A 26,818-nucleotide genomic window follows, 5' to 3' on the forward strand; every position below is an offset into this window, starting at 1 on the left:
GTTTTTTTTTCGAATCGTTACGGTTCTTCGACCGAAAATCGAAAAGCCAATTAATCACACCGCAAGCCAAAATTTAGTTAAACGAAAACTGAAGAAAAAATTAATAGTGACAGCTTGAAATTTCGTTAAGCGAGTGGTATTATTTATAAAAAAAATAATTAAAAAATTAAATGAAGCCAAAACCACGGATGAGTTTCACCTTTGCAGTCCACCTGTAATTCTCGACACAGAGATATCGGAGTCGAACCTTACAGAGGACATCGACACCACTTCATAATTGGGATTTACCGAAGATGTAGCAGAGTGTACTAACGTGTTTAACGAGGGTGAGAAAGTGTTGAAAAATTCGCTCATAGTGTAACGCGAGTCCGTCGATCGTCGGAAGTGACATCCTAATGAAATCGTCTAGGAGGGTGCACTATATAAAATCGCTAGGGTCTATATGTGAGAGATGGTAAGTGCCCAATCACGAGAGCGGTGCGACGGTGATGCGGCGGGCCGAGACCGATCGCCAATATGGGAAGCGGTGTTGAGTGCGTGGTACAAACGGGGCGTCCGTACGTAGGGGCGGACGGGCGACGGCAGCGGCGCCACGAGCTGGCGCGCGAGCTGCGAGCTCATGAGCGCGCCCGCCACCTGCGCGCCGCCGGACATCTACACCAACACACTGCGTCAGCGGGCCTCGCGACTGAACCTACTCCCCCCCCCCCCCGCCTCGACATCTCTAAGCGCTACGTCGACAGTGCTTCGAGACTAAGTGTCTAACTGTTTCGCTCAATTCATTTAAGATAATAGTTTGTGTTCCCATAAAATAAGATTATGTACCGGATTATATAGATCTCTTAATATATTACTAAATAAGGTTTTTATTATAAAGTAAATTTAAATCGCAGCAGACCCATTCTTATTAATCTATGGCATAAGGCATTCCTTCATATCGAAGTGCGGAAACGGTTACGTTGTGGGATCTGTTTCTTTCAATCTCGCATATTGATAAATTTCTTAAAATGTATACAACTTTATATCAGCAGGCTCGCATACAATTACATGAAATATTTTCAAATTTCCTTATCCCAAAATATTTAACGTAAGTTTAACAACATTTAGAAAAGCACATGTTACAATATAGAAACATTTATATAAATCTGTTCCTTACACGCTAGTCATGCGTAACAGATACGTATCTACACAATACACTAGATATAAATATTAACGATATATTATATTTTATGTAATTTTTATTTAGAATCGAAACGTCGAACTGACGTCGAGAATCCATCGAGAGCTGTCGATCGACTCGCCAATTACGTTTATAGTCAAATACAAATGTCAGTAGAATGGCGACCGTCGGAGTTCGTAATGGATCTCAAATGTTCCGCTCGGCGCGGGACACGTCGATACACACCTCGTGCGGCTGCTGCGGCGAGTGCGGCGGGTGCGGCGGGTGCGGCGGGTGCTGCGGGTGCGGCGGGTGCGGCGGGTGCGGGTGCGGGTGCGGCGCGCGGTAGTAGTCGGGGTAGGGCTGCGCCGGGTGCGCCGGGTGCGCGGGGTGCGCGGGGTGCGCGGGCTGCGCGGGCGGCGGCGCGGCGGGCTGTGCGGGCGCGGGCTGCGCCGCCGCCGCGCCGCCCGCCGGCGCGCCCGCGCGGTACCCGCCGCCGTAGCCGCCGTAGCGGTACTCGCCGCCCGACCCGTAGCCCCTGCGACGACACATCTCGTTATTAGCGCTCGAACGAAACAAGCTGCGTACCGAGCTTTATACTTTATTAGACAGATTATAGTGGATATACTGTGAGCGACTGACCTGTCGCCGTCGGGGCCGTACGGCGGGTAGACGGGCCTGTTCGACGGATAAGGAGATCCATATTCGTACCCGTAACCTTGTTGGTAACCTGTAAATAAAAATGGCACGCGTTAAACGTATTCTACCTAAACGATGATAAATGTATAAATTTTATTTCAAGGAGTCGTTTTCTTCTATAGTGTACTTATTGCTTTACGTACGAAACTACTTTTACATTCCTACACTTACCATAGCTGTCTAAGCGAATTGATAGAAAGTATGCAACTTAGCAACTTATAGTAGCTAAACTCGAACAAAAACATTTATCAAGCAATAGCTAATTCACAAAGGTAAAAAAAAAGTCTGTCCATGTTAATAATTTCAAACTATGACCAAGCATCAAAAAATATAAACATTTTTATGCACGAGATAAATCTAAGTATCTACTAATAATATTATGATTCGATTAGATATTTATTTAATCGCACAAATCGTTTATTAATATACTATTTAAAAAGCTCGTGCACTACGTTTATTTGAATTAAAGATTATTAAGCATTTTATTTTGACAACTTCATATTAAAACAAAACAGTTTCAATGGCATTCACGGAATATATACATTTTTATTTTATATTAAGATAACATCGACATCATAATATTATTCAATAAACGAAAAACGTTTCAAAACTTACGGAGGCGATTGTAGTTTCAAGCTTTAATCGTTCACAGAAACGAGTACTTAACAACATCGATACTTTAATGGGCGGCTCATTAAATAATTTAAACTTTTATTATTAATAAAATTACGTCGAGAACAAGTTATGTAGATCTAATTACATAGTAACATAAGTAAATCTAACAAATTAATTGCTTTTATAATGAACGCATATTAAAGTATGGATATTTCTCTTTACACGTATTTTTAATTATGATTGAACAAAAAATTTGCAACACCCATTCAATTTTCGAACCAATATAATAAAAAGCAGCATCTCCGCCAATGGTTAGATGTGATAGGGGATTTCGGGGTCAAGCGTGGGTTAAGTACCTGGGGGTCGCCTCGGCCCCGGCGGCTCGTCGAACGGGTTGGAGGCGGCGAGGTTGTCGCCGCCCGGCCCGCCGCCTACAACCACACGAGGTTATACCACCCGTTACGTGCTACGTGGAAATCTACTGACCGCCGGGTTGGAGACTATACGAAGTATACTTTGAAAGTGGAAGTGGAAGGCTTAGTCGTTTACTTTTTAATTTTGACTTGTGCTCATTTACGTCATTTTAAATTTATAATATCATCAATATAATATAGTTAAATGTTAAATTTAAAACCATTAACTTAAGGTAAGATGATAATGACGCCAGTAGATTTCCTAAAAATATATTATTTTATCATGATAAGATCGCCATGAAAAATCATTGTATACAAAATTTATTTTTCGATTCTGTTATATATATGATTTAAATATAAACAAAAAATAACACAATCAATTTTTACGATAGTATTTTTAATAGCGATCTTTAAATAGGTCGAACTATGGTGCTCAATTAGTGAGGAGTTAGTGACAAGCAAACTAAAGCCAAATAATTTGTTAGCCATTGTTAACAAAACGAAATACACTTATGTATTGCAATACAGCAACAACTTCACTTACTACATTATAAACATGTAACACGAATATTATATACGTGTATTTCGTTCTGATCGGACAGCCAATGAAAATTATTTTATAAGGGTTAGTTCAGACCGCATAAATAAAAACAAGCATCGGGCGTCGTTCTCTGTAAACCACAAGGAAGCGGTTTCTCTAATACTATATCTATGTAGCGCTTATTTACAGCGAATAGAACTCGGTCCGTGCAATCGTTTTAAACTAATCGCTAGTGATTTCATGTTAAGGTTTATACACGTTAAAAGCGAAATAAATACACTTCCCCGTTTCGAATTAGCAATGAGACTGTATAACCACTGGGAGGGTCAAAATGTAAACAATGTGACGCTCGGTGTATATAATGTGTATCTTTAATGTGTTCTTCAAGTGTAAGAGGCGAGTCAGACAAATGGTCAGTTTGTTTGGGTAAGAGGCGATGTGCGCGGTACCTTGCGGCTGCGCGGGCTGCGGCGGGTAGGGCGCGTAGTGCGCGGGGTAGCCGTCCAGCGCCGCGCCGCCCTGCCCCGCGCCGCCCACGAACTGCTCCGCCGAGTTGGACGAGCCTGCTGCGCGGACACACGACATACATTCGACACTGTTCACATTATTACACGCTCCGATTTCAATTTCAGTTTCATTGTGAGGACTAATTATAATGTCCCATACGATATTCAGGTTGTACCTACCGTGAGTGGTACGCGTATTTATATATTTCTTGTAACAGAATATATTTTTGGAGAGCAAATATTAATTACCTGCACTAGTGGTGCTATTGGACTTGCCGCTCTTCTTCTTCGTGGAGGCCTCCACCTGGTTGATGATGGGCTGCGGGTCGATGCCGCCGCGGTCGAAGTGGCACTCGTACGCGAGCAGGTTCTTCGTGTAGTGCTTCCGCAGCGTGTACGCGGCCGACGACGACGCGCCGATCCCGAGCAGGCCGGCGATGTCCTTCCACGTTTTATTTTTCGTCACCTTGAAAATACATACATGTCCCACTTGTTATACGATCCGAACACGCAAACGCTTGTAACATAAACTATACAGATTTACTGAAGGCGAAGGGCGATAACTCGTATTATTAACGAGCGGATACCTTACCATGTTTTTCTAGTAGGCTACTTTGTACTAAAGTACGCGATGAAGAAACGTGCGCTCCGTTCGACGGTCAACGGTCTACTGTATAACAATGTTCGTGCAGTCGAAGCGTTCTAATGATAAAAATTTATTAACTATCGTTAAAACGCCAGCGGGTTTATGGCGGCTATTCACATAACACCGACCGCACATGCACTAACATAAATCCGACTTGAAGTATTAGCCTCTCTTACATCGAGTACTGTGTGAAGTTTTAATAGCACTCGCTCGAGTCGGTTTAAGTCTTATGAATGTTTGCGATCGCGCTTAAATATAAACTGTACGAAAGTCTAACTGCTGTTTACTTTTATAATTAATGTGAATCTAACATTAAAAGTTACAATATGACATAACGAACGGCCAATATTCGAACTTAGAACGATTTACGAGTCATACTAAGTCTTGTCATAATTATAATTGTTTATTAGTGCTTAGATCGAGGTGGTTTTGTTTTTGAAATTTTATACAAGACTACGAGATAGAGAAGTTAGATTTTTATAAATATATTAAATTCAGGTAATTCAGTTTAGAAATTTTTACGAATACTTTTTTTTGTTGACCCATGTAATAAATAGTTAAAAAGCCCTACGCCAAGTATACCTTGGCTAACGAACTTTAAAATATTCATTTTTATTATGTAATTCAATGATGCATGTTTACAATATGCTTGATAATGCGTGATCAAAGTGTTAAAATGAGTCGTGCTGTTTATGACGCATCGTTATATATTTCAAATGTTTTATTCTTTTTTACACAACAAGCAGTTTCTGAACGGCCTCACTGTTCAGTTGGTCGGCTGGACAATACGATAGCAGACGTGATGTATGTTCTGACTGTGATATCACCAGGTAAGTTAACTACAACTTGAATATACTATGTTATTAGTTTAACTGTATCCCAGTCCCCTTTCACCTTTGTCGTTGTATTTCTATATTTAAACTAGCACATTTTGTATAGAATTCAGTCGTGTTTCTGTCACGGTCCTCCTACTTTTCTAAGGGATAAGGCTTAGATGGATAACGCTGGGGGCTCACCTCGACGAACCCGCCGCGGTCGCGCACGAGCAGGTAGAGGCGGTAGAGGTCGAGCGGCTGCTTGGAGATGGTGGGGCAGGCGGCGATGGGCGTGCGGCGCTCCTCCATGAACGCCAGCAGGCGCTCCACCCAGCCGCGCCGCTCGGGGGCGTCGTCCATCTCGTACAGCTTGCCCAGCGAGTCCGACTTCTGGCGCAACCACACTCATTATACATACAGCGCAATCACATGCAATGTCGATCCGCGAAATATTATTGCGGTAAACGATGAATGCAATAAATATTAAAAAAAAAGAAATGTAACAATATACACGATATCAATTAAGAATCGGTGCATAGAATATCACATATTGAATTCATATGACTTAATATAATTAATGTTGTTAAGTAACCATAAGAAAAATACAAAATATTATAAAATTTAATATTTAACTATTGACCCTTATTATCTTATAAAATAAAAGAGTCGAATACGTTTAAGTCAATATTAATGAATTAATATTAATTAAAAAGTACTTCTAAATCATACAACATTCTACCATTTTTAATATTCTTTAGATTTTAAAGTATGCATACCTTATCCATAAACGCAACATGCTAAAATATATATCAAATTAAAAATAGAAACTATTACGAAGAGACATATATATATAAACTACCATACTCAATCAACGGAAAAAAGGCATAGATCGCCTTCTATATCTATCAAAAATATCATTAATAATACTTTTAAAAATTAAAAATCTTTATCATAGAAGAAATGTTACATTTTATTAACTAATAGGAAATACTAAAAGCTAAGTATACACTCATTATCGGATTAACGTATTAAAAAAAAAAAAAAAAAACCCAACACCAATAAGGAAATAGCTGGAAGCACAACAGATTGTAGTTTTTCAAGCTCAAGCATAATAAAGTAATTTTGGTTAATTTCGCATCACATTCCAGATAAGGTCTAATTATATTCATCTACGGGGCTTTATTGTGATCGCACGGGTTACGTTAACTGATATATAATATTATATGGCGCCATGCAATATTAAACGCGTTAACGTTACGTTTCGAGCACTACACATGCTTAGTGAGCTTTAACTTGGATATAAACCTTTGATCTGTAGGACTCCGGCGCTATGTGACTGTTAAACACCTGAAATACACGAACACAATGCAATGCTTCGTCTCCTACGTAAATAATGTTAGCATAATGGGGGGGGGGTTTGGTGTTCACATACATGAATGGCAATCTTTTAAAGGGGTAGTGTAGTTGAAAATTAAAATGTGCGGGTGTTATTATTGACAATTATACATGTATTTCATTAACTATACAGAAAGAGACCACTAAGATTAATTTAGTGTGGGAAGGTAGAAGGAAAATATTTCAAATCGTCTACTATTATTAACCAAGTTGACTTACAAAATAAAAATGTACATTTAATTTGTACAATGACAAAGAAAACAGACTTGCTCACAACAGAAGTGATCGAGTGAGACATTAAAACGGTGCGAGCAAGTGCGTTCCCTGGAGCGCAACTCACGGGGCTAGAGGGCGGGCGCGGCCACGGCGAGGGGGAGGCGTCGTAGTCGTCGTGCGCGGACGAGTGCGACGCGCCGCCCGGCGACGGCGACGGCGCCGCGCTGCCCGCGCCGTACTCCTTGCGCGAGCTCTTGGGCGTGCCGCACTGCTCCTCGCCCGACGCTGGAAAATCAAAGAACCTCTATCACTACCACCGACTTACTGCGTTATATGACGTCCAATTGTTTACATTCGGCCTACGGTACTCAATCCTGCTTAGACCTCTTTTTTTTTCGCTGGAAAAACGCGTTACGCGTTTCCCCCACGTGAAACGTTGGGATATATGGGGCTCGTCGGTGTCCAGGGCGTCGAGTGCGCCCCGAACATACCCACTAAAAACCAGCGGTATCCTTTCCTTTAGTACAGTACTATACAGTTTACAGTAGATGCGGTTAGAACCATAGCTCAGTTGGCGCTGACTCATTTCGTTTTCGTGATTAATACACCCATTTGGGAAAATCAGGTCGAAACTAGCACGAGCAGCCAGAGATACCGCTCACGAGTTGTATCATAGTGTGCATGAGGCGGGTGTCGCGTACCGGCGGAGGCGTTGCTGAGCGTGCTCTGCTGGCTGCCCTCGTCGAGCGGCGCGCCGTCGGGCCCGGTGGTGACGAGCGCGGTGGCGGGCGCGGCGGGCCCGTTGTCGTGCGCCTCGCCCGGCGCGGTGGGCGGCGGCATGGCCTCGCCCGGCGGGCCCATGTGACGACCCGCTTGCTGCAATGCAAACGAACAACTCGTTTGATTATTATATTCCTTATAATTACATAAAGTGGAAGATACACGTAAAAGTATTTCCAAATATATTCTGTGTATAACTTATATTTAGTGTTGTGCAAATGTTAAGTAATATAACCGATATTTTTACTATAAACCCAACAAATATTAATACATTTTATGCATTGTAATCATTAAGAATAAAATAAATCACTTCTTCTTTTTATATTTCTGATTACAGAGTTCTTTGTGCAATTACCTTGAGTGGCGGATAATGTTGTGACGGATGTGGCGGTGGAGTCGGCCGGTATCCGCCATACGGGTAGGGGTGGTGGTTGCGTGGCGGGTAGGCATAGGGCTGCGGCGGATAGGGCGCCGGTTTATATGGTCCGTGGTGGTAGGGCTGCGGCAGCATCGCTCCGGGCGGTGGCGCAGCGGACGGAGGCGGCCCTGCGCCCGGATTGCCTGCGCCAGCACCGGCCCTTACGGTCGGTCCGCCGCCGTCCGATAACGATGACGATGGCCGCGGTGGCATCGGTACGTTCTGGGTACCTACAAACATATATGTTTTTTTTTAAACATGTAATACTATAATGAAATATGTTTCATTGATATGAAACTACAACTAGGTAATGACCAATTGATCTTTCTTTCATCATCAATTCCACTTGTACTCAAAATCAAGGTTTTGAGTACAAGTCGGAGCCGAATTACTAAAACAACCCATAAATGTTTTGTTAATTGCTATAACGAGCTAATAAAGTTTAATATCATCATAATCATCATTATCATCATCACCATTTGTTCCTATTCCATTTATCTGTGATAGGCGTATTGTGTAAGCTGCATGTAAATATTTGGCAATTTTATGCCTGACGTAAATTACCTTCTTGGTAATGCTTTGACTAGAGTTGGTTTCCCGCCATCATACGGATTACATCTCAACATCGCCAAGTGTTGCTGGTGCGCAAAAATATCTTATTATTCTTACGTTTGCAAACAGAGCCACATTCTCATTAGAATAAAATTATTCTAATTTTCTTACTATAATTGTTCATATTAATTTGTTTCTTTGGTTTTTAAAGGATCATTAACTAATTAGTTAGCATTAGCAAACAAGGCAATAATAATAAGATTCAATGTTACGATAATCGCCTCACATTAAACAGAAAAGCATTTGAGATAACAAACAATTGAAGGATACTTTTATTGGGTCGTAAATATCCCACAACGGGTACGAGGTGCGCTGAGCTTTTGTTAAACAACTACCACTACATACGTAAACATATACGTTGCGGTTAGAACTTGAATTAAATTGTATTCGAGAGTGCAAGCGGCAAACGTTTCCGTGTGTGATCGATCCGAACGCTCACGGTTCCTCGTCGTACACACAATTTGAATAATACAGTTAACGAGGGCTCGCCTAAGCCGGGGCGCATCAATCGAGGGCGGAGAGACGCACCAGATCACTTTCGTTTTCCGGCGGCACGTGAGCCGCATACACCGCTAGCCTGCGAATTCTCGCTGCACTTTATTGCATCCGTATATGTGCATACGACACACGCAACACATTGACCGAGGCCGAGATACGAACGGCAGTGATTTGCGACGACGAAAGTGGTATTACAGCTTTTATGTAGGTCGATTTGAACTTATGCAGTTATGTCAACATTACATCATATAAGTCGCCCTACTCTCAAACGTTCGTACATACGTCTCAGCAATCGACTTATCATTCGTTTATAACTTATCATTACGAATATAAACAATGCGTTATCACGTGCACGAGACGACACTTTAATCTCGTCAGCGAGCAATTATCGGGGCATTATAATATTGTTGGTGCGATCAGACGGTCGGCAGACGGCGAGGCGCCAGTGAATCATATCGAATGAGGCATATGCGCCCATCTATAATGCATCTATTTGTTTACGGTGACCATTAACGGTTGTAGCCAGAATATCGGGGTCGGTCGGTCGGCCACCGGGTCGTAAAAGTAACGCAATATCAATCTGACCATAGTCACGGTGCTACTATCTCCAGTAGTTGTATTTATAAGGTGAAAATTAATACTCGCATTCAAACGATAACGGTAACAGCAGTAAAAAAAATAATCAATTAAATAAATTTATATGTCTGGGACAAATTATATTTTAAGGTACTTTTGTCTTTTGCATATATACTCAATTATAGTTCAAGTAGAGTATAGTTCGTACTTTTTAAATAATATATTTCGTATCATATGTCAATAACTCAATTCAAAATAAAATCCTTCTAGTATTATATAAAAGTTGGTAAGGTTTAAATCTTTGTAAATGGCAGATTCTGTAAGATTTTCGTGACGAACAGAATTCTACGGAGCAAAGCCGCGGGTTCTGCTAAGTAATAAAATATGTATATTGCAATCTTCTTGCTGTTAAACCGAATATTCTATAACGTATAGCCAGGTCCTTTGCGAACCCCTGTATATTAGATATCGTCGCGGGGGAAGACCTTTAAAAATTATATTATGTAAACATCAAGTTGTCCAACGCACAGTTGTAAGTTTCCGATATTCGACCTTTTTTGGTCGGCATTACAGTCCTACAAGTAAAAAACTTACATATACGAAACGATGTAATAAGTAAATACTTACTTATAGGAACGTGAAGTTTTCTCAAAAAATATTTGGTTTACATATATTGTATCTTGTTCAAATCACATAGGTGAACTAACGTACAACACTTCTATTTTAATATGACAAAGAAATATCACATAAATCAAATAAAAAAAATGTCTAAAAAAAAAATATACCGCTATCTCCAAAGACTACACGTAATGAAATAAATTAATTAACACATTTAAACATTAAAATTATCTACTGTACAAATCATGACCGCGTAGAATGGCGGCAAGAATGCTAAAAAAATAAATCATAATACTTATTATTATGATATAGAATAAATTATCAAAAAAAAAAAAAAAAACTCATAGAATATTTAATAAGTTATCACATGAATTAACCGAAAGATAATTTTATCATATTAAAATAAAACTACATCCTGTTTTGCATGTATGCCTTAATATCCTATTCAACCTTATTACCTTTTACGCAGCCTGCTCTTATCGCAACAGTAACACACACATACACCTACAAATTTATTTCAGGGAGAAATATTATTTCTAATAATTACGTTTATAATATTAGAGATTTGGACTCGAGCTGAAGCACAGATTAACTCTAGTTCAGTCTGTTTAGTCTTAGTAGCTAATTAATAAAGCTTTAAATAAATAGGATATTCAATTATTTTTTTTTACTAGTGTAATATTTATTATTTATAATTATTGTTTATTGTTTAATTAATTACTATTTTTGTGTCAATTTTACTGTTATAATGTTCAAAAAAATAATATTTTAATGAAAAATTCTTATGTTTTTCATACGACGAACTTAATACTAGGGATTGGGATATCTACAAGTTAACATTTTATTTAATTAAAACGGTGTTTTTAACCAATATAACAAATTATTCATGACGTTGCACTGTCATAGTTATATGGTTAGTTATAAGTTATAGATTACGAGGTTAATTATTTCTCTACATTGTCGTGGAAGTTGGTGATCCGTAAAAACTGTAAGAAATCAAATATTCAGATATAAGAATTTATTTATTTTAATATAATAATAAGCAATATAAATTTATTTCGTGTATTTCGGGAACAGCTCTTTTGTATTTAAGATAAAGTTTATTTATATTGTCTTGCGTGAAAAAACGCATTTTTTTACAAAAAAAAAATATTAAAAAAGGCGGTCGCCTAGATACTTTTCATAAAATATTCAAACAATGTAAGTTTTTTTATTCAACAAAGCGGACCTCTAGCAGCTATTATTATTATATAATTAATATATATGTAACTATAATATATGTTTTGAGTAAATCTATTTTTCAAAACTAAACATGTAAAATTTATTTACATTACTATAAATTGTGAGCTACTCAGTAGCAAAGCGTGTTCTACAGAGGCATAATGGCACTTAACGCACACAAACGCAACCAGCTCTGTCAAGGGCAGCAGCAGGCCACGACGAGGTCTTTACTTTCCCGCCTCCGACGGGCACGACGTGAACGTGATCGAGCCGTTCGAATGTATACTATCTTACAATTAATAAACTTTTATTTATCTTCTAACTTTTACTGTGGTAAATCGATTGAGTAATAATTTGTTTTCTTTTAAATTAAATTTTATTATTTATTACCTCAGAAACTACGTTTTCTATAGAGTAATAAATGCTCTGAGAAGTCGAATTAACTTTTCTTATAATTACCGTATTGTGCTGTCTTATCAATATTTTAGTGAATCATTAGACTCTTAGTTTAGTCTTATGTATTTATAAATTTCGTATTTTTCGTACGTTATGAAATAAATAATAACAAAATTATGAATTTAATTTTATTCAAATCCTTCAATAATTATTGTTAAAGTAAAGTTATATATTACAAAGATCTATTTTTATTGTCCTACCCATGTAACTTAAGAAAATCTATAAACAAATGATTGTTGCGAATAAGTCTACGTATTCGCCAAAAGATAATTAATTATGTTAATTTACAGTGATGTCAATTGAAAGACGTCGTTGTCATATATGCGTCATAGAAAAACTATATTTCAGAATACCCACGCAGGTGAATCATACCGACAAAGGGCACTTTTATAGGCAACGTCTCGGCAACAGGTGAAACGATTGTAATTTTCTGAATTTCGCGCCTTAGTCATGCCGCTCCACAGAGAACAGGAACTACACTATTAACGATCAATTAGTATAACAAACCCTAATCTAAGGCACGTAAGGTTTATTTCGCATCGGTTAGTGTCGTGCGGCTAACTAATTAGTGTCGGTGTAGCGCTACGCTGTAGTGGTGTACATGTATCGATATCACGTGTGGAGAATGCGGTGTTGCGGGCTGGTAATGTGCGGCGGGCCACGTACCGCTGAATCCGCCAACGGTAGTCCGACATTCCGTGAAAATGATCACATACACAATATACGATGCAGTTAACGAGCCAAAATGTAACCACTCTCTTTAGACAAACATTTCCATCGTGTAGCTTGATATACACGCTACATTTTATATGCATATATATATATTTGTACGGTATATAATTGACAACTTTCACTTTTTCTTTCGCGAAAAGTAACAAGGTTACATACATCTTTCATATGTAATTTGTGAGCCCTCTGAAAGTTATATGTATATATTATGTATAATTTAATTTTGTTTAATATATTTAAATACCTACTCGGCATTTGAGGTAATAGATAAACGACAAAAAAATACAAAAAATAAATAACATGATATACTAACAACTCCTTACATACTATACAGTATAAAATAAAAACTTAAAAGTAAGCTCTAATTGGGGGGCCCTTCTGTTAAAAAAAATAGTACAATAAGTTACACGTGTACGTAAAATTTCAGCTTTAAGCATTTGTTTACATAACATCTGATAAATATTCATACGTATAAATATATATCATACATACAAAAACGTGAAGTTAAATAAAACCTTTTAATTGCTTATTAGTATTTAAACAGTAGGTATGGATAAACAAGTAGATACTATCTTCTATAGAAAAACCGATGGTAACCATACCATGAAACCTGTTTTACAGCTACCGTACAATTACAATATTATTTAGACTTTTTTTCTTTACCGACTTTAAGTTACGATGACTCATAAGCAATTTTATCATTGTTTGTCAAGTTTGAAGTAAATCACTTTAAATTGATATTAATCACAAGATTATAAATGTTTTACGTGGAACACATAAAGAAAAAGCTATACGTAATAATTTAATACACTTATTTATATAAACCCACCATTCAGGTAAATATTTTATCTTTAAGAACAACATTTAATATTTGATAGAAACAAATTACTTCTATTAAATTTGAATACGTAGATGAAATTTATTTACTCAATTAACGTATAAAACCGACTGGCTTTCAATGTTAAATTAGAAATAAACTTGAATTACGAATAACTGGTTCATTATGCATCACATTGGCCCATTAAACCGATTACGTAAATAAATAGGTACCGAATGATTTCAATTTTATTAATTTTAAGTTAAAATATTTACATTTATAAATAAGGTTTTTTTTTTGTTTGCAGAGCTGAAAAGATCTACTAAACTAATATAGATAAAACTATAAGATAAGATATAATAAATATAAGAAAATACAAGAAGATGCAGCGCGATTCGGAGATGGTTCGTCGTATAATATAAGTAAGTGCGCTTCACAGATTCACTCGCTTTAAATTTTGACAATTGATCTGACAATCGTGATGGAACATAACATAGTTAAAAGATATATATATTTCATAATTAATTATTATGATATGGTGATATCTCAAGACGTAGGAACACAACGCTATTACAGTACACGAGAGACACGAAATGTTTACCTCCTCTTAGTCGACGTGCGCTAAGTCGATTGTGTATACAATGGGGAACGTAATGTACAATGTACACTCGAGTGCGCTAACAAGGGCGGCCTAGTTGAGACAAACGCTGGCGTCACGATGACCAAAACTCGTTTGTGGTCTATTTAAATTGATCGTCACCGACGCCAACATCTAATAAACACTGCTAACTTTCCACCCTGGAAAGACATTTGTGTGAATGAACATGTCTGTTTGTCCTGAGTCCGGATTTAATTATCTATATAAGTATGATTTTACAAAAGAAAAGTAGTATATGTAGTATATCAGTTGTCTGGTCTATTCTGGTCTACTATGGAAACATAGTACAAGACCTGCTTTGTTTGGGATCAGATGACCGTGTGTGAATAATGCCTATTTTGTGTTCATTAATACAGGTTGATAAATAGACCAATCGTTGTAACTATTACATAAATTACGTCTAATATACGGTTTCGATTTTAAGTTTAGAAGTGAGGTCGAGGTCACTGTCATGTATTAAAATTTATCAAATTATTAATCGACGTTACATAACAAATGTTCCTTTGCATAAAATTTTATATTAATACGCTCAGGCTGACAGTTACATGACAATTGACTAACTGAATGTATATATACTTTCAAAATTAGCCTCTCTATGCGACCTGTTTCGCCTAATTATACTGCAACTATTCACTTCATTAAATTCAATATTACATTATTATAAATAATATTTTTGTCTTATGTCTATGTACATAACTACATATGTATATATTTGACGAGCCGATTGGCGTGGTTGGTAGAACACTTGCCTTTCACGCCGAAGGTTGTGGGTTCGATTCCCACCCAGGACAGACATTTGTGTGCATGAACATGTATGTTTGTCCTGAGTCTGGGTGTAATTATCTATATAAGTATGTATTTACAAAAAAAAGTAGTATATGTAGTATATCAGTTGTCTGGTTTCCATAGCACAAGCTTTGTACAAGCTTAATTTGGGATCAGATGGCCGTGTGTGAAAAATGTCCCAGGATATTATTATTATTATTATGTGGAAATCGTAGCAAAATAATCCTGACCGGATTGTTAAGAATTTTAATCACATAAATAAAGCAACTAACTCTTTAAATATCGATTTAATTTAAGAAAAATATATGATAAGGAAACAAGACTCGATTTCGGTAACTGCAAAATATATTTAATTCAATAGATTTTATAATCTCTGTCTAACATACACAACGACCTTTTATAACTGGATGAGCCCTGATACCTAAAATAGTTTGTAACAGCAAATGCCTGCCACACCTCGCAAACAGATTGAAATGCCTAGAGTTCTATGAATTCCTGTTATCCGATAAATTTATATCAATAATAATATTGTCTAAATTTTATCAAATAAGCTTTTTCTTTCAATATATAAGATAAATAATCTTGTCCTTATATGTTAGACGCGAATATTTTATATTAAAGTCTATTTACTTTACTTTGAAGAGCACTAAATAATACTTTTACTGTCTTTTCGTGTTTGTATACTCTTTAATATTTATTGTACCTCATTTCACAATGTCTATGAAAACATTCTTCTATAAAAACGGTATAAGAATCGGTGAATGTTTTTTTTACCAAAGCGAGTGGAGTTAAAAGAATAACCCACACCGTTAACAGGGGGTGGAAAGGGGTGAATGAAATACCGAAGCTCCGGTTGACCTTGGCGGAAAGATTTATTACTTTCCGGGTAATACTGAATACGATTAAACGTTGAACTGTCCGGAACAGATGTCTTGTACCAACATAAAAATTTACAATTTTAAAAATAAGTATGTACTTGAACATGTAATATATTTATGACTAATATAAAGCTTGCCAATACGAGTATGTAGATAAAATGTTGACGTTAAAATGCAAACGTATCTTAAGTGATCGGGTTCGACTCGGGCCTCTGATACAGATAAGAAATAAAATATCCGACACAATTATTAATCGACGACTCAGTCGGACCGTGAAACGTCATGAATAATAATAAAGAACATCAATCTCGTTACAAACAAACAAACAAACAAAACCAAAACAAGATCTACGGATCGTTTACGTGAAAACGATCAAAACAAACATTATGGCTGGTATCGAGGCAAAAAGCGTTTTGTTTCTTTTTTTTTTCTCAATTCATTTAAAGGTCGTTGGCCTTGCCAAGGACGCGAGGCACGTGGCGGTCGACGGATAGGCAGTGCGACAAACATTGCAGGTGCCCGCGCCTGTACATGTACCCTCGGTTTCAAGGGGACATCAACTCTCCCTATTATTATTACTAATGATAACCACAAATTGGAAATGTAACGACTTTGTCAATTCAAATTATAAAGTTTGCGACCAAGTATTTGGGCATTTCCTTTTTATATACTTACATATAATTTTCGTAAGGTAAGTAAATACTCACTATTAAGCAACGGTCATTTTTCCTTTATAGGAAGGTTTTGGAGCTGTTATTTGAGCAACATAGTGCTTAATGGAGGGTACACCTGTGACTGAATTTTATAAGAAACATGCAGGTTCCTGACGATGGTTTTCTTCACCGACGAGCATGAGATAAAATACAAATAAATAAATAAAATCAAGCTGAGCACATGAAAAAATATCAGTGCTTTCGTTCGAAAAAATGTAACCCGCGATCTATGATTAAAACAAACGTGTTCTACTCACTGAGCCACCTGTCTCAAATGACTCAACTATCATAATCATTGCAAATACAATCGACAGAGAAGTTATTTAATACTAGGCAACTATTAACGTAATTGGTTTTCCAGAAACCGACTTACGCAAAGATCACAAATTCAATTTCGCGTGTCGAAACCTTACAAGCTCCACTTTGATACCGCTTGACCTTTGCCTTAAAATACACACTTGTGTTATTTATAAGGAAAATGAACGCAAGAAGTTGTAATTATTATTGTGAGTCATTCAATGCGTGTCTTTAGAATTATCTTATCAAATGATTCGATGCGGCTACTTATTTTTGTATTGTATTTACAATTTATTGTTGTTTAGTTATATTTTTGACACTTTTGCAAATTCTAATTTACTAAGAATTTAATTGAAAACAGTGTGTAATTAGATTTTTTCTTAATTTCATTATATTTTACATTTTCTATATCAAATTTATGACAAGGATTTAAACAAATATTTATAATATAGAAAGGTAAAGCAAAATCCAAATGTGTATCTCGTTTTTGGCTGAATCCGAGCTTGACTTATCTTTGTTGATGACATTCCAGCTCGACCACCGACAGGCCCAGCAAACGGACTGCGAAATGCTTTTAGCGCCCGTATTTAGCACGACAACTATTATATGTTGTAAAATGAACTTTAAAGACATCGCTATAGAACACAAAATAAGTAATATAGTAATTCGATACAAACGGCGAGCAAAAGAAACCTTATTCATCAAAATTTAAAGTCGGTTTCAAAAGTCACGTTGCATGCGGGCTTCGAACAATACGCAATTCACCTTCGAACGCGTCGGGTTGCGGTATTGCGGCTTCATTGTGTTAAAATAACGATGGAACTTGGATTGGAAACGGGCACAACGTGCCCGATAAACTGAACTTTATTTTTATTCATAAACGGTGATAACAACATTATTTTATATGGACTACATTACATAAAACAAACAGACGCGTATTTCACAATACTTTCGATATGAGGAAAAACATTATTATTTTTTTTCTGTCAATTTAATTCGTAAATATATACAAAATACTGTTTTAAATATTAATATTAATTAAACAACTCATAATAATTTACACTTTTGTGCTATATTATACGTATTTTAACTCTTTAGCATATATTCTCGGCTCTTTCCTTAAGCGCTTCGTATAATTTTCCAATGAGACTTCATATTCATTGGGTGTTTGTCGAGAGTCGAGAAGCCCGACGAGCCGAAAGGTTGACGTCATGTAGTCATGTTAAACTTCTACTGGCTTAGTGACTTGTTGAACGACAGGCACACTATTATATTATACATTGCTGGTTACGTTCGAAGCCTCGCTGGATATATACAGCGAGCAGGCAGCATTGGAATATATACACTGCATAGTCAGTTGTGATAAACAAGGTTCGGAGTGAAGGCGTATCGCGGTCACATAACCGGTATTCGAACGCTCAGTCGCCATTCGCCCAGTCCATGCTCCGGCCTGATGTTTTGAGAAAGCCGTGTTCGGCAATCGTTGACGTTAACAAAACAAGATTGCTACGGCCGTTCGTTACAGACCAGTGTGATAAAGCGAATACTTTTAAGGCATACTCGACTGAGTAAATAATGAGCAATGAAAGTAAAAGGGTTTTGTGTTATAATTATAATGGAGAATTTGGTCAACTTATTTATTTTAAACGTAGCGATATATAAATAACCTACGTCTGGGAGGATGACTGTCCATGTGTATAATAATAACAATTAATGCAAGACTCGAATTGTATTAAAGCAAGATAGATAAAAAGGAAAACTTAATATTTACAAAATACAATAAAACCGTGTTAGACGCCCTAATAAACACCGTAAACACACAACACGATTTATAATAATAATATCATAATTTACGTAATACATTGTTATTGGCCTCGATCCCCTCGATTCATGAATGAACTCTCCTAGTCTCGAGATCAAATATCTAGGTCTTTACAGTTGTAAAACAAATCTAAGTGGGGGTATATAATAGCAACCCCAGTCAATGACCTCGTCAAGGACAATCCGAGGGAAGCCCGACAAGGACGCAAATTATTTTTGTATTAACATTTTTAGGGAACATTCTTTTGTATTGAAACGAGGCGAGAAAAAACGTATAACGAACTTCGTCTGTATAAGATTTGACGCTTATTTATTCGTTTTTAGAAGTCGTTCAATTTGCTGATTGTCTAATTGTTCGTATCTAACTACACAAACGCACCAGACAAAGTATGCTGTTTGTTTTTAAAGCAAACATTGTATTCAAAATGATTATAAATACAATACAGTGATTGACATTACTTATAAGCTGTATTAACATTCGTATATACGAGATTTGATAATATACGAACGATATTTATTAAACTTTTTCATCCGTTTGTATATGTGGGTCCAATATTGCGACTGAATTAAAACCAATTCCACTTAACCGATTAAGTTGAAATTTTGCACATACTTTTAGCCGTGGTGACCAAATAATCTAAATACTGATAAATAAATACTTGTTTTTTAAAAGTTTTTTTGTAACTATAATTAACACTTTTATATTGGATAACTAAAAGAATTATTGTTTACTAACAGAACAATTTAATACGATGGAAGCAAAATTACAAAAGATAATATTTCATTGTGATCATATCGCTTATTCTTCGTAAGATCAGCTGATGCTCTATGCGGTCTCGGGGTTGAAACGTATCAACAAAGATTCGTAGTTGTAGTGAATAGTCTCGCTCCAATTTATCTCTATATACGTGTATATGTAAAGTAAAGAATCGTAAACAGAGGCTGTTGGTCCGGCGACTGGCACATAAGAGTGACGCGTCGACACCCGGCGCGGGTGGAAAGGTCCTGTTTTGCGTGCTCGCCGCCGGTGGGGGTAAGTTTTTCACGAGACCCTATATACCGCGACCACCCCTCACTCGTACATAAGGTGGGTGGAGGGTGGTTCGCGCCCGCAAAAGGGGCAAAATACGGTGTACTCTGGGCGCCCGCTCTATGTGGGTCAATGTCGGGAAAGCCCGCGTCTGCTAGTGACGAAGTATGCACAATGAATCTGATCAACACGCCTTTGGTGAAACTACGAATCCGGCGAACTAATCTACGAGTGAAAGTTTTTCGATTTTTCAATTTCGTTATTAATTTTATTTTTTTACGCAATACATAATCTTTTCATACATTATTAAAATATTATTCTGGTAGTGTAATAAAAAAAAATTGTAGTTAACTGACGCGACTCTTGTCACGATGCGCCGGCCGTGATCAAGAAAATAAATTATGCAGGACAACTATTTAAGAAAAACAAAGCAGATCATATTCAAAGACCTCCCACGTACTCCATCAAAACAACAAACGACCTAAGAAGAGTGTCCGACTAAGAGAACGACGCCGTGTAAGTGCTACACTTTGAGTCAAGTTATAAATATGTGTATATTTCCTGTAAGCTAAAAATAAAACATTGGCATGTGTATTTTTGTACAAAGTCGGTCTTGTATTTTTGTACATTAATTTGTCTACTGGAACAGTAATCATTGTCATTTTCCAATATTGGTAACTGAAGCAATACAACTTGCATCTAGTACCAATCCACCGTATATTTTTCTCGCCAAAATATAATAAATACAGGATTTTTTGCTCGTTATATAGCCGTTTTAGTCGTACTTAGTTAGGGGTCATTTCAACCTGAAGTATCGGAAGGGCCGACTAAGGAAAATATTTGCAAGAAGCTCATCCATCGGCACATTGCTATCAACAGTATAATGTCTCACCAAATCGTATGTTGTCTACAATATAACAAAAACATTTCTAAGGTTTAGACAGGCGACCGGCCGTAAAAATATGTCAAAACCATTTTTATGCTGTATAAACATATACAAACAAATGTTATAAGGGTAAGCGAATGATGAATGATGATGATTATCGAAGCACTCACCGACAGCCGGTGACATGGATCGCGATCCACTCGAGCCTGTCGGGCTCGGCGTGGGCCTCAAGTGCGGCGTGGAAGCGCGCCCCGCGCCGCCGCTGCCGCCAGAGTCATTGCTGTTCTGACCGGTCAGATCCTGAAACAAATTTATTATAAATACATTTATAATTTCATCCAGTTATATCATGTTTAAAAGTAATAAATGCCGAGTCATTTTGATATAAATTATTGAGAAAGGTCTTGTTTCACTATCTCTAAATTTGCTATAGCGGAAGTTTGTAAGAGTTTTAAAACCCATCGTACACTTATATTTTGAGAGTGCATATATTATTATACTATCTCACTATCTACAGATTGTACAGTAAAGTATGTCAGTGTTGAGATTAGTTTTCCTAAAGATACATTTACTATGTGAAAAAAAATAGCTTTTAAATGTTAATTTTAAGTCAAAAATTATTAATGCATTAAATTTTAATTTATTCATATTATTATAATAATAAACAAAAATATGTTTTCAAGTGTGTATGTTCACCTATTATGCAAATCATAAACGAAATAATTGTATTTAAAAAGAAAAAACAATTATATATAGTAAGATGCTAAGATTATAATATTTAAATATTGAAGCTGTTGTTAGATCTCAGTATCGTAGTTATTAGATTTAAATACATAATAACAAAGCGAGTGAAACACCTTGACATTGGCTACCTGTGCACCAGTACTGAAGCAACAATAGTTCGACTGTGTCAATAGAGCACGGCCGCTTGCGGTAATCGTCGCACAATAAAACAACTAGCAAAACTCACATTTTTTCCACTACCCACCAAAATAAAAACAAAAAAAAACAAACTCGCTCCTCTTTTATACCAAGATACATTCGTAATATTACAAATGTTTTGTAATTTATCCATAAAGCGATAAAAGCACACGCAAATATAATATAATTCACAAACTTTTTATCACTTATATTTTTTATCTCCAAAAGTTACAAGACTAGAAAGTAGAGGTGATGTTTGCGGCACTCACCGTTTCAAGCGACCAATGGTCCGCCGATCGTAAATCAATCGTTAGTCGCTTTCAATTGCGAAGTTATAAACAACGGTACCGGCCACTGGAATATAAAGTTCACAGTCGGAAGCGAAGAGAAGCAACGCAAAGTTGCAGCTTTTTAGAGTAGAAACTGAATCGTAAAACAAAGTGGCGAGAATGGTAGAGCGATGTAGCTCGTACAGCGTACACACTGGTTGCGAGAGCGAGCGAAGGAGCCCCGGCGAGGCAAGTTTCGACCCCCCGCTGTCGAGGTTAGCTCGGCCGCGAGAGGCTCCGGCGTCGATCAGACGAGTCCGGCCGCGGTGCGGCGGGGTGCGGGCGCGGCGTGCGGGCCAGGGAAGCGCGATAACCGCGCCGATGTTTTTGCCGTGCTCCAACTCGCTCGCTCGACGCAGCGGCGCGTTCTTCATTTAGTACAGAGTCCATTATCTCTCGCTCCGTCCCACTCGCACCCGCGGGCGACTCGTCGCGCCTCGCCGCACCGGCCGCTGTTTTATTGCCAGCCGACGATTTTAACGTGCGCTCGCAACGTCCGGAGCACAAAAGTTTTTATGGAAATTTCATTCCGAATGCGCCTCGCTCGCTTGCTCGCTCGGGAACGTCAATATAAAAGCACGATAACGAACGGACGAGTCAATTAATTATTATTGTTGGAAGCTGTCGGAACGTGCTGGGCGGCTCTATCTAGATACTGTACTGAATGTGTTGTGCTCTCTGAAGCGAGCGTATTTTACATTGTATTACAGAATTGATTCGAGTAAAGTTAAACTGCTCCACACGAGCCATTGCAAATTCGACCATAATATCGTATTTTACACACTTTTATTTTACTTTCAAGGTAGTATGACTTGGAAAGCGAAATCACATCGAGTATTGAGAAACGTATTAACATTAATCAAGATTTTAATATATTTATTCAATTCAATTATTTGCTAAAGGATTTCAGATGTGGCAAATGTTCATATTTCTTTAAAGCCTAATAAATGTTGTACCTTAAACAGATAAGACGCATTTGAAATCACATTATATATATCATTATGTATTACATTATAATCGCTATAAATTAACGATTTATTTATTTATTTATTTATTTATTTATTTATTTATTTATTTATTAGGGAAACATACAGCATATCGTATATTACAACTTAATATAATAATCATATTTTAACACTTATGCCAGTTAAGTTTCCACTACTGTTTTAACAGGGAAGTGGACTAATTTTGATGTTACATAAAATATAACTATTTATGACAAAGTAAAATTTTAACGTAAATATGGTTATGGTTAATTACTAATAAGTATTTTTCACAAGATATTATGAACTTTTAAAGTTTTATTTGGAATACGGATTAGTGTAACGCAATACATCAGGATAATTATAACCAATTTACTGAAATTTTTATTAATAAACTTAGAAATCAAAAATTATATTTAGTGTATATAGTGTGTGTACAGTTATTGCTTTAAGATACATTTTTTTTGTTAAATAGCCATTTACTTAAATTTAATTACAAATATTAAACATGGAACGTAACAATTTTGATTAAATATTTTAGTTAATATTATGTTTTTTAGTTAATGTTGTTTTATTCTCAAAAATAACTTTATAGTGTTCTGTCGGATAATTATGAGCTTTTATTTAACTTACAATGTTGTAAGTTTTTTAGATGAAAACTTGCAAGCACAATTAGAACCACTTCTCGTTCTACGGAGTTGAAATTTTACATTTTGGTTCAGTTCTGATGAAGTATGACCTGATGCTACACCCAGGATTAGGTTCAAGACGATGAAACTCTTCAACGGTCCACGGCATAGATACCAAAATTGTATATATGTTAATGTTCAAGTATTTGCATAATGAATGATACTACATCGAAACTAAACGTATAACCGTTTAGTTTCGATCGTTTTTGTATATATATTAAAAAAAAATCTCTACAAACATAACTTAGTACTAGATTTTATAAAGAGTTTTATTTTCCTATAAGTAGTAAATCACAAATGCGGTCTAATTATACATACACAATGGGCAGTTAAAGCCGTGATACATTGACTGTATAATTAAGAGATAAGGTTTTTGTTAAAGCGAACACAATATAATTAAAAATTATAAACTTGTTTTTCCATATTTTGTATAGGTACCTATTCATTGTAATGACAAGGAAAATGTAAGAAACTTCCCTTTGTATCTACTTTACAACTTTTGTCTAGTATTTTCAATGTCAACATTTTTATGATTATATCGATGGTCTTTAGTATTAATTGTGATCTGAAATCCACGTCAGTTTTGAAGAAAATATTATGAGAAATATTCCGTTTCATAAATATGTACAACATGTACAACTCTTTCGGGTCTGTTAGCTACTACTATCATCATGATCAGTCTAATTATTATTACAGGGATTAATTATTATATTATTACAGGGAGCTTTGGCGCACCTTGGGAGAGGCCTATGTTAAGCAGTGGTCAATGATTGGCTGTTGATTGATTTTGAGACTAATTATATCGACTAATTTCTTTCTCCTAAAATTCACCTTTAAAAAAAAATCTTATTAAATGATCAATTGATTTACGTAAATAAAATTAAATCAATCAACCGTTAATCGAAACTGTTGGAATAGTCTCATATTTATTTAAACTTGCGTAAATACAATTTATTATATTATATAATACCTACATCAAATATTATATATTATAAATAGAGGTCCTAAGTCTATTTGCTCCTATAAATTTAAATTTAAAAAGTAAAAAGAATGAAACGAAAACATTAATCAAACATTCATTATTCGAAACGAAATAATTTGAACACACACAGACACACACACAGGCGTTATCGTTTCAGCGGAGACGTTTTATTACGATTTACTAAGCAGTTGTCGGTCATAGTAATAACCAGTGGTACAAGATCAGTGGGACAAGCTACCCCTGTGCGCTGTGGCTATAAATACACCGACTGGTGATCCGATCTACATAGCTACGTGCACGGCATTTCGCCTCCGTATTTCTACAGCGATTATTAATGCTAATGTACGTTCTATTTTACACAACTATGCTCCACAAACTTTATAATAGTGTTCGCTGTATCGACTACGGAGAATAGTTCTAGCTGTGTTATTTGTTAAAATAACGTACTTATATCATATAAACTTCGGTTAGAATTGTATATTATTAGAATGAAGGGAATGTAAATTCTATACGTGAAATATATGTATGATCATGAATGTATGAATTTTTGAATGATAATGATAAGAGATAGTCTTGATGAAATTAATGTTTAATTCGTATTACATAGAAAAGGAGGAGAGTCGACGTCATCAAGACAAAGCCAAGATCTCGAGGTCTATTGCTTTAGTTACTTATTATTTAATTTAGAAAATAAAGCCAAACATTCAATACTCTTCCTAAAAAAAGACCGTATGGACCGTAAGTTGTACTATTTTTCGTAAGTTACTTGTTATATTCTTATTAAATAGTAAATGAATGTTTATTAAATATGAAAATATTATATGTAATATAAAAAGCAAAGGAAACGATTGATATTCTAATTAACGAAAAAAAAAATGCCCCGGTGAGTTTTAATTAGTTACCTTATAACATAAAAATCATTTTATTAACTGCGAACTTGAATTAAAATTAATTATTGTTGTCACTTTATGGAATAAAATCAAATATTTTACGAGGAAATAAAAACTAAAAATGCCTAAAGCAATATAAAACGATAGAGGTCGAATCGGATTGCCATATATCAGCCCTCTTCTACATAGTGATGAATGTGTTAGTTAATGTAGTTCGTATGTAATGCACTCGGTCCATCAAATCTGTAACGAGAAAACATAAAAGCGACAAGTGAAACGTTTCGACGTAGAGACGGTACACGGTTACGTATAAACATATGAAGACACATAACAAAAGGGTGAGCAATGTCACCCGAGGACACGGAGAGATTAATCGGCGTAAAAGCGTTCCAAGATCATTCGAAAGTTCGTCGACCGGCGTGTGAAAATGTTGCCTCGTAAATAAATAATTCACAAGGCTAGTATTCTCTCGGAGCACGTGGTCGCGGGCACGTGTAGTAGGTACATACGTAAACATTTACATTACATAACCGGCTCGTCATCGGCGACCGCGCCGTATCGAGAGCGAAATGCTGGCTGTATTGCGATTGCCTCCTCTCAGGCGTGCGCCCTAAACGCAGGCCTCGACCAATTATTGCGAACGTGCTACCTACGCTTAGTATCTCACTCGTCTACGCGACTGTACAAGTTTCTGTACACAGCTCCGTAGATAGGACAAAGGACGATAGGTTTCACTCTCGGTTGAGAATTTTAAAGTCGTGCCCTATTTTCTTTTCTTTATTTTTTCGATGTACTCTCAATTGGAATAGTTTAATTTTATAAACAAATATGTATTTCGTGCATATATTTCGACGTCATCTAAATCGACAAAAACGAAATCATTCAATCGCGTCCGATTATTAAACTATTTTTTTTACGAAATATTTTAATGTCTGACACATTCTTTAGATAATATTCTATATTTGTGTAGTACAAACATTTTTAAAAGGAAACACATTTTTGATGTTTTTAAACTTACCTTACCAATGTTTCTATTTTCTAATCTAAGACGACACGACAATAGTCCAAGGGGTCGTCAGGATCTAACGTACCTTAAAACTTATAAAAAATCTTGCAAGATTATAACCATATAACGTACGGGAAACGTGTGAGGTAGTAGGTCATTAATTTTCCTCTTTAAAATTAAGAAAAATTAAACATATTTTTTGAGAAATAGTATAAATGT

At 36.4% G+C, this 26,818-nt stretch overlaps 1 protein-coding gene across 11 annotated transcripts in view; it reads right to left on the reverse strand.

Moving 5' to 3' along the window:
* LOC126776558 (trithorax group protein osa) overlaps nt 1–26,818 on the reverse strand; it is a 94,096-nt gene that overhangs the window by 4,354 nt on the left and 62,924 nt on the right. For 3 of the 11 annotated variants that reach the window (XM_050499165.1, XM_050499169.1, XM_050499162.1), the window contains exons 5-16: nt 20,970–21,099; nt 8,141–8,433; nt 7,707–7,881; nt 7,130–7,290; nt 6,700–6,741; nt 5,596–5,784; nt 4,183–4,399; nt 3,877–3,993; nt 2,830–2,904; nt 1,802–1,889; nt 1,406–1,697; nt 562–654 (exon numbers count right to left, since the gene is read on the reverse strand). In XM_050499165.1, coding sequence (XP_050355122.1) covers nt 562–654; nt 1,406–1,697; nt 1,802–1,889; nt 2,830–2,904; nt 3,877–3,993; nt 4,183–4,399; nt 5,596–5,784; nt 6,700–6,741; nt 7,130–7,290; nt 7,707–7,881; nt 8,141–8,433; nt 20,970–21,099 — 1,872 coding nt within the window. The remainder of the gene's footprint in view (nt 1–561; nt 655–1,405; nt 1,698–1,801; nt 1,890–2,829; nt 2,905–3,876; nt 3,994–4,182; nt 4,400–5,595; nt 5,785–6,699; nt 6,742–7,129; nt 7,291–7,706; nt 7,882–8,140; nt 8,434–20,969; nt 21,100–26,818) is intronic. The other 8 variants (XM_050499170.1, XM_050499164.1, XM_050499173.1 and 5 more) reach the window with 6 other exon arrangements.

This window comes from Nymphalis io, chromosome 20 (genome assembly GCF_905147045.1).
Source record: "Nymphalis io chromosome 20, ilAglIoxx1.1, whole genome shotgun sequence".
Taxonomy (NCBI): domain Eukaryota; kingdom Metazoa; phylum Arthropoda; class Insecta; order Lepidoptera; family Nymphalidae; genus Nymphalis; species Nymphalis io.